Source organism: Penicillium griseofulvum (genome assembly GCF_001561935.1).
Source record: "Penicillium griseofulvum strain PG3 chromosome Unknown contig_17, whole genome shotgun sequence".
NCBI classification, from domain to species: Eukaryota; Fungi; Ascomycota; class Eurotiomycetes; order Eurotiales; family Aspergillaceae; genus Penicillium; species Penicillium griseofulvum.
The window spans coordinates 1-16,291 of NW_024467438.1; the positions used below are offsets into that span (position 1 = coordinate 1).

At 48.5% G+C, this 16,291-nt stretch overlaps 4 protein-coding genes across 4 annotated transcripts; 3 read left to right on the top strand and 1 right to left on the bottom strand.

Moving 5' to 3' along the window:
- Positions 1-4,288: 4,288 nt before the first annotated feature.
- On the top strand, positions 4,289-6,233 carry PGRI_095510 (uncharacterized protein; the record flags this gene model as incomplete). Its single annotated transcript, XM_040797264.1, has 2 exons — positions 4,289-5,226; positions 5,558-6,233. 2 exons carry the CDS (start codon positions 4,289-4,291, stop codon positions 6,231-6,233), a joined length of 1,614 nt encoding a protein of 537 aa, XP_040649826.1.
- Positions 6,234-6,801: 568 nt separating this feature from the next.
- Positions 6,802-8,402, bottom strand: PGRI_095520 (serine/threonine-protein kinase; the record flags this gene model as incomplete). Its single annotated transcript, XM_040797265.1, has 3 exons — positions 6,802-7,337; positions 7,400-7,977; positions 8,041-8,402. The coding sequence occupies 3 exons, from the start codon at positions 8,400-8,402 to the stop codon at positions 6,802-6,804; spliced, it is 1,476 nt and encodes a 491-aa protein (XP_040649827.1).
- A 2,970-nt stretch (positions 8,403-11,372) lies between these two features.
- On the top strand, positions 11,373-12,270 carry PGRI_095530 (uncharacterized protein; the record flags this gene model as incomplete). Its single annotated transcript, XM_040797266.1, has 3 exons — positions 11,373-11,579; positions 11,634-11,900; positions 11,965-12,270. 3 exons carry the CDS (start codon positions 11,373-11,375, stop codon positions 12,268-12,270), a joined length of 780 nt encoding a protein of 259 aa, XP_040649828.1.
- A 2,399-nt stretch (positions 12,271-14,669) lies between these two features.
- Positions 14,670-15,625, top strand: PGRI_095540 (protein kinase family protein; the record flags this gene model as incomplete). Its single annotated transcript, XM_040797267.1, has 2 exons — positions 14,670-14,777; positions 14,828-15,625. 2 exons carry the CDS (start codon positions 14,670-14,672, stop codon positions 15,623-15,625), a joined length of 906 nt encoding a protein of 301 aa, XP_040649829.1.
- Positions 15,626-16,291: the final 666 nt, after the last annotated feature.

Genomic DNA, 16,291 nt, shown 5'->3' on the forward strand with positions numbered 1-16,291 from the left:
TAGTCAGTCACAGGTTTAGGTCGATGGGTACCGCTTATACTGACTCAAATGTGTTCAGTCTATTCGGCTCCAAGTGGGTGAATATCAGCTGCAATTGATCCTTCACGTCGTCCAGGAATTGCTGATGTGCCGTCGCCTCATCCGATGCTCCCAGTGGGGCCGGGGACTCCGGCAGCCCCGTCGCACGAAAGATGTTGTAGTATGCACATCGATTAAACCGAACAAGATGGAAAGGAGCCCTGAACTGTAGGTGCCGCGTGTGCTGGAGATAGTCCGCGGCTCGTGAAGGACCGAGATGGCGAAAGAAGGGGTCGACATCCAACACATTCAGTGCCCATTCACTTGCTGCACAGAATGACACTGTACGGTATATTCGAGGAATCAGCACTGCATACAATCTGGACGAGGCGCGGCTGAGAACGCGCAGAGTGGTAGCTGGCAGCTGACGGGGGGTCAGTACCTGGACCAAACAAAACAAACACGCTGAAGCTTACCCAATCTGCGATCAGCATCAGAATCTCACTCGGCAAGGTCTCTAGCATTGTCCCCTGTGCTCACTTCACTCACCCGCTCTGGACAGCAAGAGGCTTATAAGCACGCATCTATCTGAGCGCCCAGTCAAGTTGCCCAGACATTGCGCAGAGGAAAATGTCTAATATCCGTGGGTCATGCATCGCGTTGGCAAGCTATTTCATCCGGTCACTGATAAACAGGCTCAGTGCCGTTCTTTGCAACCGCTCTTCACCCGCAGGCCGCCAGGTCTTGTGAAGCGCGTTGTCAAGCTCAATGGTCGTTCGGCATGAGCGACAAGCAACCAACTGACCACAGCGGTGGCCATGGTATCTTCGCCGAAATTGGCAACCAGAATATTGAAGAAAAGACCGAGGAGTCGCTGTTCGAGAGAAAATAATAAGAACGTTTAAAGGGCCAGAACAGGGCATGTCGGTGCACGGTTCACGTGGGGCCACGCATCAGGTGGTGGTGAAACGGTCAGTCACGGTCGAAACGGTCATATTGCGGTCGCCCTGTAAAACACAACCGATTGCACAAGTTTGCACAACGGCCAAATCCTACAAAATAGGTGACAGTAGTAGGTCAAGCGAGACTTGCGTTGACCCGGTGTAAACATCCAACATTTCCACATCAATGGGCATTAGGCCGTTTGCTTGGAGAGAAAATAGAAGTGGAAATCTGATCTCTTGCGTTTAGGGTGTAATCTTGGTGTCGAGTTTTCACTGAGATTGCACAAGTGTGCCACCAGGACTAAGGCACCGGGTGATAAGGTTTATCTATAGTGGTCGATTGACCTGGCAAACACCACTCATGTCTACTGTCGTGCAAGAGGAATTGATTATCATCACATACAGGGTGAATGGAGATATGGTCTGCGAGACCCACATGGTATGTACGGGTTCCACTGAACGCGAAAAGCGACAAGCTTCCTCGCGTTACGTCTTGTACAGTATCCAGTGTCGACTATAGTTGTTCTTAATATTGATTGCTTATCTCGAGATGCTACATATCTCTATGTATACGTGAGCTCATCACACAAACAATCAATTAGTCTGGGAGGCAGTTTGGGAGGTTTGCTTTTACGATGCGGGGGTTATGTCTCAGATATATATACAGACTGTCAGCATTCCGAAGTACACAAGATCTTGGCTATCGCGATGAATTGTAATCAGACGAAGAACATTGAATCGTCCAGATTTGAACACCAGGGATGTAGCCTTTTTGATCGACATGGAAGGAATCCAGGCAAGGGCCCGATATGAGAGGTAAGTGATTATCAAATGTTCTGCTCACGCCTACTTTGTAGTCTGCCACACCTTCTCCAGAACCCAATGAAGCTTAAGCTGCGTTTTGAGCCACCGCATGCAAGACAGCCCTTGAATAAGTGACGGCGTTGGAGGCCAGGACTAAATGCATCACATAGAGACTGGGCCGCCAGCCATTCACCACGCCAATCCTTTCCAACGGACGAAACAGATAGAATGTAGCGCCAAGAGAATTCCAGATGGCCATTCGGCCGTGATGTATCGCCAATGAGGGCGCACTCTGGGATTTCCCAGTGAGGGCATAAATGGTTGGTACGAGCGAAAGTAAGCCCAGTGAAACGCAGCTGTACGAAAACCGGTACCGCACTGCACAGCAACTGGGATCGCAGATTGCAAAGTCCACCAGAATCCCGACAGCAACGACGGTGAAGGCAGATATGTATCCGAGCTGGAGGTAGGGTTCGGTGTGGAATAACACAACCGCCGGAGGAAGGGTGGTCGCCCAAATGAGGACTAAAGTGGCTCCAAACTCTAGCTTTTGCCACTCTGCCGCATCATTGCCCCGGAAAGCATCTAGAAAGCGGTAGAAGAGGCTGGACGTGCACCAGAAGATGACACCTGCGCAAAAAAATAGCACGGACAGGGAGTCTAAAATTCCTCTGGGGGACGAGGGGAAATAGAAGAGCAGAAAATGGACCACAAAAAGGTAAAAGTAAAGCAATCCAAAGACATTGATTATGGTGAGGATTGTAGAATTACGATTTGCTGGCCCGCCGCCTGTTTCGGCGCCCCCCTACTTCGGGTTTAGCGCCTGTGGGACCGACGCCGGATTGGGGATCGCGCCCGTCCACTTCGGGTTTAGCCCATCCGCAACGGGTTTGGCGCCTTACGCTAGCCCCGATCGGGATCTGCCGTCTCGCACCGCCCGTCTCAGACGTCCGCCATCTATATAACCCGCGGTGCGTCGCTCGACGATAATTCTCTTCTTTCCCACACCCTTTCCCCCTTCTCCTTCCATTTTATTTCACCGGCGCCATTCCCTAGTCGGCTGACGTGGCCCCTGTCAGCTGAAAACTCTACGCCCCGAGCACAGCCTGCTTCCCCACTCACGAAATTCGAACGGGTCGCTCTGGCCATGCGAGTCACCCGGATCGCCCTTGATTTCCCGGTTCTACGTGGCTCAATGCATTATTGGTTTCATAATGTACGCTACACAGGGTCGCTTTTTCAACCGTTGTAGACATCACCCTCGGTCTGCTTGATAACTGGCCGCTCTTTGTCTCAGGCTTCGGTTTGCGAATGCCACGCAGCACACCGCAGAACGACCACCTCTGCTCTTTCAGACAACGCCTGATTGCATAGCCGGAGAGTCGCTCGCTGGACCCGCTTCCGCTCTCTATTAAACCGCAAAAATGCCTCAAGGAGCTCTGACGCTGAGCTGAGACATCGCAAACATCCACGAAATTGATGGCTTGCATGATCGGCTTGCGTGATCGGCGAATTGAAGGCTGCCGCTCAGATTGAGGGATTTTTTCTTGTCAATATCTTCCCAATCCATCAATTGTCAGCTGAGGTGTCCTGGAGGCTGCAACATTACACGGTGGCTACTACGAACCTAAGGCGCCTTTTGACGAGGCCGATTGGCTAGATTAGTCCGGAGTACTCTCAAGTGGTCGCCCGACGCAAGCAGCGAATAGTATCAAAGAGGCAGTGCTGTCGCAGTTCTCGGTTGTGTGGAGTCCGCAAGGCGATATACTGCATGATTCCTCAGCTAGTAATTCCCTGGCGAAAAAAGGACGACTGACCTCCTTTTCCCATTCTTTGGATATGATTCAGAACGGACGTAGACACCAGCCCAGTGACCGCTGCACTCTTATTCAAGCTTGCTTCATTATCTGTTGGTCCCTACCTCCGCTGTATCTCCGCTACGTCTATCACTTCCTGGGAAATGAGGGTGGATCTTGATCAAATTGAATTCTACTATGGCCCAAGTCGCCCACCGCTTTCTACGCTTTCTACCAGTGCAAAAAGCGTGCCCCCCAACCACGCCCCAGCTCACGTGCCACGATACCTCCAGCAGTCTTTTCCCACTAGGTTCGGCTTCTGTCCAGGACCGTGTGAGGTACCCCTAGGACAGTCACCGCCACTAACCGGTACAACTCATGAGTGGAACATATTTGACTTCGAGATCAATCATGTCTATGGACCCACTCAGACTGAAATGACGAAAGATGTCGGACCCTCAGTGACAACAGATATACCAGCTGCCTGTGACATTCTGTTGGATCGTGGAAGTTCCGCGCTGGCTTTCTCAGAGCCAGTGCCATCGACACACTCCGCGAGAACAATCCCGTGTCCTACAGGGCCAAATCACCTAGACCCTATTCCTCCTGATATGCGAGGAGATAATCTACCGGGTAAGCTGACACAACACATCGAAATTCGGTCATCATGCTCTCATTGTCTGACTTTTTTTATTTATTATAGACACTGTTCCTGATACCCAAGAAATGGAGACTTCTCAACTATTGTGCACACCCTGTGTGACCACACCCTTGTCCGCACCAGAACCTGCACCCGAACAAGCGAACTGTGTCTCTAGCAACCTGTCTGTGGTGGGTGAGTTTCAGCAAGAATTAGCCAAGCGGAAGTTATCTACCATGGAGCCCTCAGACAGTTCAGACAGTGGGGACTACGAAGGTGATTCAGAGCCGAGTCAGACATCTAACCTAGGTGAAAATCCATGCTCAAGGGCAAACAAGGCTTCTGAGCGGGCTGAAGATCCCAGCACTATTGAAGACACGCCAGCCACATCTAGGCCGTCCTCTCCGCCGACGGCTCGCTCTAAATTAAAATGTTCTCGAGCTCGAACGACACTAAGTTCCAAACCCCCGGTGCGCTACCCGTCGATAGCTGTGGTTATACCGTCAACGTCCTGGAAACAAGGACCCGCCAGGACAAGCACAAGGGCCGCTGCGGCAGTATGCAAGAAGCGACTCCGCTCAGGTCGAGGCACCGGCGACCACCAAGACGAGAACACCCCCAATGACACGGAACAGCCGTGTCAAAAGAGGAAGAAAAGGAGACCTTCAATTAGGCCACTTTCCGACCCTTTGAAATCTTCCGTTCCTATTTCATCTCATCGCTCTGGTGCTATCCAGCGTTTGCATGGGAGTGCTATCCTCACGGTCGAGTCTAATACTGGTCTGAAACCGGCATATTTCTTTACTTTCGTACCCGACCCTAGCCCGATGCTGCCTCCAGTCCACACGGAGGTTATCCCCCCATTGAAACACACGTACACGTCGGACGAGAATGCGCTGCTCGTGCGGCTGAAGGAAAAAGAGGCAATGTCATGGTCTGAGATTACGACTCACTTCCCAGGTCGAAACATGTCATCCCTTCAAGTTCACTATTCAACCAAATTACGCCACAAGGCCGGCTCTCGGTCTGGAAGACCGAAGAAACGCCAATGAGAGAGGCTATGCTGTCGGGATATTTCTTGGGTCGCGCCTGTCGACCTTGCGCTGTATACAACATCCTCCGTAGCCATCTGTTTCAAACTTAAGTACGGACGCTCGAGGCTCATTTTTGTACCCGGCGATGTACACTAACTTGTTTTGTATAGGGCGTTTAGATGAACATTCCCGAAACGCCATCATGGGCCACCGAAGAAGCGGTACATTCGCCTACTACGTCTCTGTCAGGGATGATACTTAGTCTGCATTCATGGAAACACCAGCCAGAGATGCTTTACTTAAGCTTGCTTGCAATTCTAGCCTTACGCGTGATGCTTCTGCGCCGCAGCATCTTCCAGAACAAGAAAAGGAGTGCATTGAAATGAACCCGGAGCTCAATAAGCTAAAAATAGAGTGCAATACCTTTCGCCATGAGCTTATCGCAGAATATCATCAATCAACGAAAGCACGGAAGGCTGATCCTACACCTTATGATCAATATCGAAGGCTGCAAGATCAAGTCAGGGCTAAGCGAAAAAAACTCCACATGGATGCCAAAGACAAGATGTACGACAATTTCTTCGAACACGTTGGAAATCGTATTATCGATCAAAACTACCAAGGCATTCCCGTGGAATTTGAGCCAAACACATCACACATACAGCCGGAACGGAAGGTTCTCGCGGACCTTGAATTCAAAAACAGAGATGTGGATACTGTCGACGATGCGGAACTAGTGGAAGACCGCATTAGGTCACTAGAGTTGCGACTCGAGCTTCACCAGCGCAACATACCTAAGCCATTGAGGAAACGGGTCAAGTTTGAGGCCACTACCAAAAAGCCGGACCAGCCACCATTCATGATGAAAAGCTCGACTGAGTCAAATATTGTTTTTACGATGCCATCGTCTTTCCTCCCTTACTTTTTGACTGTAGGGAATCGTGCTGTACAAGATGGCAGAAGGTCATCATCTCCAATTCAGTTCGGTGCCGCCTAGATAAGACCCATGCTCGGTATTTAGGCGTTTCCTCTTCCATTTGTCTAAAGCAAATCAATTCGTGCCACACTGTTCTTCGCTTCTGTGCTTCGATATTTATTGAAGTCAATGTGAATTCTCAATGTCTTCCCGTGTATCTCCTGGGTGGAAGACGGCGACCATAATCCATTGACCAAGATCATTCAGCTCCGCAGTTCCCAGGAATTATACTTGGCAGCGCAGCATGAAGCCACTCAAATAACAACCTCTGCCACCACCAGACGGCATTCAGCCCGCCCCAGGAGACAATCAACTGCACGCTCAAATGGGAAGCCTTTTTTAGGTGGAGATTCAACCAACGGCTGACTGATAGGTTGTAGAGAAAGGTTTGGAAACGCTAGCAGCCCTGGAGACTGAAAAGGAGTGTAATGGAAATTAGAACGGCATTTGTGAATTATCAGCAATAGTACTCTATATGAATATGTTTGGGTCATACGGTATGTTTGTCTGTGTGTGATTCATTACGCTGTTCTCTCGTCGAAACGACATGCAGCCTACTTAGATATCTTCCTCATAGAAACGCAGGATACTAGACTATAGATACCTTAGATGGGTCGTCCTCAACGTCAATCTCGCAAAACCATGGATCTGATAAGATTTTCGTAGGCGAAGGTCTCTTCCCGGGGTCATATTGCAAAATCCATCGAATAAGCGCTTTCACTTTGTTAGCTTCCTCCTCATCGAGATCCGGGCCTGCCCGGTCGAAGCACTCTTCCATGGACGTCTGCTCCACTATAAGCGGTTCCTCCCCGGGAGCGACTCCTCCAAGCTGAGAATTAAAGAGCTTCCTCTCGGGCGTGAAGTAGAGCGACGAGGTTGTCCAATGCCTGAATAACTCGTCGGGGAGGGCACCGAGCTGGGCAGTGAGGGAGAGAAGATGATCGTCATCTTCCATCTCGGAACATGGTACACAGAAGAGTGGCTGTCCGGTAATTAGCTCAAAAATAAGGCAACCGAAGCTCCAGATATCAACGGTATTGTTGACAGCTCCGGTAAGAATCAACTCGGGAGCTCGAAGACCGAGTGGAGTAACGGGCTTTGTTGGTGGGTCGGTAAAGAAATAAGCTGTCCAGGGAATTGAGGTGTGAGTATTAATATTCGTCAAGAAAAAGGAAAGAGGGACTGACCACCGCCCATATCGGATAATTTGACCTTGAACCCTTCGGCGTAGCAAGTAAAGGGCACCAGTGGCTGCGCAACGCAAAGATATTGAGGCGCCCATTTATCTTGTTTACCATCCAGCCTCTGTACCGGAGGCGAGATCGACCGGGCTTGCACATCTTCCTCTTGTAGGAGCAATTCCTCAGGGGTCGAGTCGACATCGATAAGAGGGAAGAGTATGTTTCCCGGCTGGAAGTCTCCATGGGCAATACCATTTTCATGCAGAAATGCAAGAGCCTGTAAAGATTGCTTAAGGATACTCTTTGCCATCTGAAGCGGATAGCGGATCTTCATTCCTCGCCTACGAGGTTTGAACTGCGGCAGCTCCTCGACCATCGTATTGACACTCGGACCCATAGGCTCAAGTACCAGGCACTTGTGGAGGCCATTGGGCCCGCGGTGTTCGAATTCGTCCAGCAATCGCGTGATATATCGGGACCCTTCTTCTGGTGCGTATTCGACGATATGGCGTAATATTCGTAGCTCAGTTGTCGATTCCGAGATTTCCGACACAAGTATCTTCAAAGCGACATATCGACTGTTACTAAACGAAATGAGTAACGATGGTATATAGCGTCGGCAGTAGAAATGCGAAAGATGGACTTACTTTAGGTCATGGGCGAGCCAAACCGTTGAGTAGGAGCCCTCGCCAAGCTTCCGGATGACCTTGTACTGGTGGTTTAAGACGTCGCCGAGAACGACTGGATGATAACCACCTGGCCGATAATCCTCCACCCATTCACAAGGTAATGTAATGGTTTTGAATCTCTGTTCGTCATCTATCAAGGCCCTTGATGGCGGAGTGGGAGGAGACGAAGTGCTCATAACCGCGATGGAGATGCGTCGTTCAAAAGTAGCCAAGGGGAATGTTTTGTAAGGTATTAAGGATTGTGATAAGGAAGTCCAAAGCTTGGGGAGAAACTGGTTAGACGTTCTCAAAAAGCGTGGGACAAGGCTTCCGGGGTACATTTATGGTCCTATGACACGGGCGAGTAAGTCTTGGAGTTCGTTTCGGAGCACGCGTCATGGCGCGTACTATTTTTATTCATCGCGGTGCGATATGACTAAGAGCATTGAGCTGTTGTTATTGGCCTGAATGCGGCCCGGGTCAAGCCGCCAAGTAACGAATTTACAAGCTGAGCAACCGATAGCGACAGAATACGAAAAACCTAATTCCATATAGCATAGCTAGCGGGTTACAATACGCGCCCTGCCCTTGGATTGAGCCTAGGTGATTTCGATAATGTAACTACTTGACGGAGCAAGCACGTTCATTGAGTGGACAGCTAGATCGTGGCTGGCCATATCAAGTTTCAACAGGGGCCATGATTCCAGCGCTTATGCACCCCGATCACAATCACAAAGTCGGTATAGAAAATTCAGATATATGACGAGATGGCCATTGTGCAGCTGGGCTCTGATGTGCGCAAGGAATATAAATTGATGCGAGTTCACGGTCCCTAACCGCATTACTCAAACACGACCTACCTATGCCAACAGCCGTTTTTCCTCTAGACTTATTTCCCATATTGGATTCTCAAGGACAGCGCAATTCTTGGTTCATCATGAATGCCAGCAATGTTACTTTCGACCCGTCGAATATGTATTCGAACAATCCCAGTGAGAAAACGAGTGTCATCAACTTGGTCATTAGCCAAGCACCTGCCGGGGCTACGAGTGCCACTGTCGTGTAAATTGCTCGCATCTCTCATCTCAGCCTATAGCTGCTGACGAGAGTTTTTAGGAACGGCTGGCACACCAGTAGAAGCGATAGACGCCGGCACTGTACCGTCGATTACTATGACGCCGCTGGCGACCGGCTCAGCAGAGAGCACATTGTCTGATTTTGCTGGGACAGAGGAGAGTTTATGGTGTCTGCAGTTTTAAATATTTTGGGGATGTGGTCTTGGTGAATAATCGATGTCTAGACCGGCCCAGCAGGACCAGGATTCAGATACGTACGCACAGAGCTGTAACCCCCTTTTTTTTGGCTCACGGCAACATTGATAATTCAAAGCAATATTCATATGATAGTCATATCAGCTTCTGGGAAGTACCGGATTCCTATGTGCATTGGCAACAAATGAGAATTGTAGTACAAGACAAAAGAAACCACACGTAAAAAAAAGTAGGTTGCCTACCTGGATAAGTTCACTATAGCGTCACCGCAGCCTTCTAACAAATGTGAACGAGTGTGATGAAGACTGCGCGTGACAAAGAGACCAGGACATGGGAGAATGAAAGGTCAGCCCAGGATTGGTCGGTAGCCAGGAACCCCATGTACTCCGTCATCTGCGTGACGGCGAATTAGCAGTTTCGGTTTAGCGTGCCTCTTTGGCTCTAGCTCCTACCACGTGACTTACATCGCCTTGCGTGTCTCTATAAAGTCGCCTTCATCGCCCCGTGGAACTCGGCGGCTCCATCAGCTCTAACGAAGACCATATAAATCCGATACGCCTGTGCGAAGTGGGTCTGTGGATCTGCCTTAAGGCCTAGTACTAGAGTGAGAGCCTTGTGGCTGATAGTGTCTAATTAATTTTGGACCGAGGGGAATGTTGGTCCAGCTCGCCAAATACACCTTGTCCTTGACGAACCCATTAACATAGTTATCCATTGTCAGACACGCTGAGATAGAGGGATAAGACAACAGGGGGTTAATCCTTCAACACGAGCTACAAGAGGACTGTAGACGATTAGGCAGCTTTAATCTCTCGGTCAGTACGTCATGAGCGTCTTATCCACAGCCCTCAGTTACGGAAGGACTGGCAAGTAGAGCTCAAGCTCAATTGACTGGGCGCCTTGCGGCCGAACTCATCGACTTCACAATCGATTGGCACAGAGGACGAGATAGGAGGACAAGGAACAGGTTATGCGGACTGGAGTAGAGGTAGCGTGTGCCTCTATGGTCCGCTCTTCCGCGATTCGTCTTTTGTCCTGATTTATGGAACGACTGGCGAGCAGAGCTCAATCAGTCCAGTGGTGATTACATTAGGCGTAGACGATGCGCGTACTTGTAGTTCTCTAGGAATAGCAACATCACTATGGTATCATCCCTGGGTCGCGGTCGTCCTTATCTCGGAGATCTACGCAGTCCCAACCCTGTTACCGAAGGCGCTCTGTGACCGAAATCCTCGTTAGCTGCATGATTGATTGGTATAGAGAGCGAAGTGGGCCGATAAAAACTAGGGTTTACTCCTATAGTATCTGCGTCGCGCGGACTGGGGATGATGAGGGGGTCCTTAGTCTCTGCGTTGATTCGTCTTGCATGTCTCGTCTTCTGTCCTGAGCCATGGAACGACTGGCAAATAGGGCTCTGTCGAAACGGTGGCGATGTTACTGGACGCGCTCGATGAGCAGGAGTGTAGTCCTCCGTAAATAGCAATAGCGCTTTATGATATTATTGGATCAAATAGACGTTAAGCTGGTTATTTGTACGGTATTCCTATACAACGTGGATTAGACAGGGAGACGATTGGCAGACAGGTCTCGTCTGGAAGCGATCCTGCTGGGTGTTGCCGTCTGAAGTTGAGACCTGGCGGCCTTCCAAGCAAGCACAGCCCACATACTAAGCACCAGTCGGTCTGTGATGCAAGGTAGCAGGCAAAACGACCAGGTTCTATACCGCATCTCCAGAGCCCTGATTCGTTGTGTTAGAGGTGGTGAAAGAGCCATAGCCTCAATTCAAGCGTGAAATCTTAGGGTAGCGCATGACAGCGTTATATCCTAGTCTCAGCCTGTCATGGTTTGGGGTCCAATCGTGCAATACCGCTAGGAATACCGCGAACGCATCTTATCCAATGATTCTCCAGGGCTTACTCCGCCAACGTTGGCTTTTATGTATATAAAGGGTCTCCTTCCCCAGGCTGGTGATATTTTCTTATCCTTCCTATTATCCGACCAGCTTACATCGGCCTTCCTCCCCTGTCTTAAAGATCCCAAATGGCAAGCCCTTCCGATACGATTGTTATCATCGACGAGGAGGTGACTCAGAGCTTTGAGCCAGGTGGTTCACGCCCTCGAAGGGGCCCTCGCCGTGATTACAGCTACCAGGGCTTTGACAGCATGATCGTTGAAACAAATACTGATGAGGCGGATACGACACCCTCACGCAAACGCAAAAGAACCAAAACAAAGGAGCTATCATTGGTACAATTTCCCGCTGATCACAGTATATTTTTTTCCTGGACTAACAATAGCTAGGATATTAATTTCAAAGAGCTCCGAAAGGCAGTTGATCATCGAATTAAAGAGTTACAAGAGAAGAACCGAATGTTTCTAGATGAACTTCACCTCGAGAGGGAGGCGCACAAAGAGTTACAAGAGAAGAACCGAATGCTTCTAGATGAACTTCACCTCGAGAGGGAGGCGCACAACGAGACCCAAGTGAAGAACCGAATGCTTCTAGATGAACTTCACCTCGAGAGGGATGAACTTCACCTCGAGAGGGAGGCGCACAAACAGACCCAAGTGACGCTTTCCCAGGAGAGGGAAAGGCCTACCTTAGTTTGCAAGATCTGCTATATGCATCCAGATCACTGGGCGACTATTTTTTGTGGGCACATGGTTTGCGAGTCATGCGCAGCACAACTTGGAATGCCGCAAATTTGTCCATTATGTCGAAAATCATCCACAGGATATGTCAAATGCTTTCCTTTTGCAGGATAAGACATGTATGCGAGGCCAGACAGAGGTTGCCGACACTACGTATGTGCTTAGTTCTTTCAATCCGATATTCTCTTCTCTGGGTTTAGGCATTGTCTCGGGCATTATGAAGCACAACTTGTTCTATCGTGAAAAGACCCCCATCGAGCGGTACAGAATGGCGACCACGAGGTAATAAATCCATATATTTTGATATCTTATCTGTACTAAGGCATCTATGTGGCGAGTGTCGTCTGGCTAAGCCTTGGGGTTCGAAGCTAGAGCTTATTCTCGCTTCTATTGGTGAGTAAAACTGGTAAGGCCCCTGCATTAGAACGTTGCGGTATAGTAAGAGAGGCCCTGCTTGCGGCGTGGCAAACCCGGCCTCTGGCGTGCGTATGCACGGCCCCCTCTATAGAGACGGTACGAGCGCAAATAGAAAGATAAGGCAGTGATTGAGAATGTGGCTTGCAGGTGTGCTGCGCTGGAACACCGGAGGAGATATCACGGTTAATTTAGTAGATCCAAAACCTGCCAACAGATCAAGATGCAGTCAATCATCTTGTTGATGGATGCTTATTATATGAAAACCTAGAGATTTATAAAAATGCACTGGTTGCAGAACGAGCCACATCTAACATGGAGGGAAAGAAAGCATTGCAGGTCAGAACTAGGTCAATTTTATTTAATTATCAACGAATTAGTTACCACCCGGTTTACCTTCATACATAATTATAGGATCAGGAATCACCCCCGTTCAATGAAAGGCAGCTGAGCCGAAAGTGGGAGGACTGGCAACTGATGCCGACGTGAGAAACGGGAAGAAGAAGGGTCCGTGCGACGCGCCGATGGCGCTGAGGCACAAAGCTACATATACATTGAACACATTTTAAAGCTGATCTCGCATCTTTCCATCGACAAGGCTCTCATTTTGTTCTCTCTTCCGCTACCGTAACCCATGCACGGCTTTCGCTTTCCTCCCACTCGCAATAGCCATATCCCAACTTGCTCTGGAATTTACCAATCAATAAGTGGAGGCGAACGCACCGACATAGCTACCTAGACAAAATACTGTCTCTCCGGCTTCTTCCTCTATCTTTAGTCGGAAAGACGCATATCCTTCAGTTAGTTGGCGGGGACGAGTTTTCCCTCCCCTAAGAACCCTGGTCCTTTTAGGGGCAAAACAGATTTCGGGTTCTATACTCTTTGCCTGGCTACCAGTTGCTGCACTATCCCGCATGCGACAAGGTTGGGCACTAGTGCCCACTCTATCAACAAGTCAGTTATTAGGTGAAAGAGATAATTGATTACCTTGAGAGTCGATAATGAGTATAGTGATTGGGATAAGCCCTAGAGGATTCAGAATGGAATGAACTGTAGTGCTTTATTATCAGCTCGGGTATATATCAAGTCAAAAGTGGTGGCGTACAGTGAGTCCATTATGCATAATCACATTTTCGGCGCTAGAGCGTAAGTATAAGGCCACGCTATACCTTCTACTTGACGTACTTCCTATCTTTATAAAGTTAAACCACGCTTTTTGTGTGGGTAGCATTGTGTAGCTAAACCACACATGATCCATGGATATCATCAACTGCCGAGGTAACCACGAGAATACACTCCTTCCTCTATTTCTACTTATCTGGGCTGTAATAATATCTTCTTTATTTAGGAGGTCTGAATGCAGCAAGTATTCAAGTAACATCAGAAATAACGAATTAAATGGGACAAAGGATAAAATCAGAAAGGCCGTCACGCTGCTCTAGACTTTTCGATCAAACGCTGTGATCGTCGAAGCGTTGACGGAATAACCTCGAGAGTTTCGTCCGACGTGACAGTCTGTTGAGCTAGAGTGTCTGCCTTCAGGGATCTGTCAACAAAAGCTTTGTATATGACTCTAGGTTCAGCTTACCAGCGTCAGACGTTTGAAGCGGGCTAGCCTCCATGTCGTAGTAATAAGCTTGCAAATCAAAACTGTCGGTAATATCCATAGTTTCATCTACCAGGCAAGGATCGCTTGTAGGTGATTGCCCGATGACCTGAAGGCTTCCATGGTCTTCGTAGGCTAGCGTTCCACTCGGTAATGGGATGAACGGGAAAGAAATAGCCTGGGTTCTACCTTCGGTATAAAAGCCAGAATGGTCTACGTTGGCCTCATTCAGATCCATTGTATCTTCACCCAAAGGGAAAGGAGTATCGAGCTCTGGTGTCATCATACTCCGGGTGTCAAAAGTATAATCCATGTGGCCCAAATCAAGAGATTGAAGCCCTTGAGTGCAAGGAGGAACAGAATGAGAGAGGTCAAAGTTTGGTTCAAGAAAGTCATTCTGGAGCCTAGAAAAATGATAATGAGCAACTCCCATGAATATTCTTAGTTTAGTATCTTGCTTATCAGGGCGGCGATCTTATGGTATGTTTGTCCTTATTATTATCAGTCCCAGCGTTTCTAGTTTGGATAGTTTGACTAATTTGCATGGTTTGCATAGTCACCCCTTCAATATATTGGGACATCAAGGCTCCTTCACATCTCACCTTCGCAACATGTCATCTATCTTACGGATTCTTTCTTCACGCACTCTTCATCTATTCCAAGCAATGTGGTACCCCTTAGATATCATAATTGGTTCAATCTTCAAGGCCTTGCGAGGTCGGACACAACAAGCTAGTGACTCTGAAGCGACGTCTTCACCAACTTCAGCAATTGTAAGTTATAAGGGGCATTTGTTGACTTCGTTGATTCCTAATGGTACCAGGATGTCCGGAATGAACATACAGATACTATGTCCCACGCTGAAATCATCGAAGTGCCCCGATATTACCCCCCAGGGGTTTCAGAGATTATCGGTCGCGGTGGCGAGTGTTTCGTCGGAGCCATTGATGAGTTTACAGTCTTGAAATATCCATGTATTCCTGGCGATTGTGAGAGCATTCAAATAGAGGCCCAGCTCCTTAAGGTCCTTGGAAGCCATCCCCGTATTATCGCCTTCAAGGGCCTGACAGAAAATGGTCTCGTTTTGCAACGCGCATCAAATGGTTCTTTGAACGACTATATCGCATCGCAATCGTTTATACCTCTCGATAGGAGGCTACTCTGGTGCAAGCAAGCTGCCGAGGCGATCAGTTATATCCATGAAAAACGTGTCATCCACTGTGACATAAACCTTCGGAATCTCCTCCTTGATAGCAATCTCGATATATTACTTGCAGACTTTCAGGGGATGTTGAAGTCCGTTGATGGCAACACTATATTGGATGGGCTCTCTCGGGAATGCTCAAAGTCATATCAGCCTCGAATCCATGGGGATTATGCATGTGTGACGACCGATCTTTTTGCGCTTGGTTCCGCTATCTACTTTATCATGACCGGACATGAGGTCTTTCCTGAACTTGATAGCTTGGAAGATGATGAAGAGATTTTGTCGCGCTTCCAAAAGGGGCTCTTCCCGAATGGCAACCATCATTGCTCCCAAATTACAGAAAAATGTTGGAAGCAGCAGTATCGGCAAGCTGCTGAGGTTGTTTCTGATCTATCTCTTATTCAAGTCACCTAGATAGTCACTGAAATATATTCGGGAATCGATACATTTATAGATTCTTTAATGTTCTTGGCCTGTCGGATTGAATGCCAATATAAGACAGACAGCGATCTGTTTTAACGAAACCTGCTAGGACAGCCAAGGTAAAGGTCGATAAAGGAAACAAAAATTCGAAAATGAAGCGAGCAAGTAGAGCAAGTTGCAATTTCGCTAAGCTTATAGCTGAAAAGACTGTTCAGCTATTACAGTCATTACTTCTCCCGGGCATAGACCAATCAACCATCAATGTATTCAGCACTGCGACTTGCCCTCTGGCAATAGAAAAGAGAACGACAGGAGCCGCTAGGTTTACTTCGTGACCCACACCCAGCTATGTGCCACCATTGCCAATTATGTACACAGAGAGAACGGTATACATCCATAACAATCTGGACATAGAGAATGAAAGGAAGAAAAGCCACGGAGCGGGGGACGTCGTAATTGTTATCTCTGAATCTCAACACTTGGGACATATTCCTCCTTTCTTGGTAGACTGGCCCATATGCTGGTCCTTATATCCACCGCAATTTGGTTTGCCGCATGGCGGCTGAGGATCATATTTTGTAATGACGTGTTTGGGTTGTGCCGTGCAATTGACAAATTTGGTGGTATAGACAAATCGAGTGCACATCTTGGTGATTT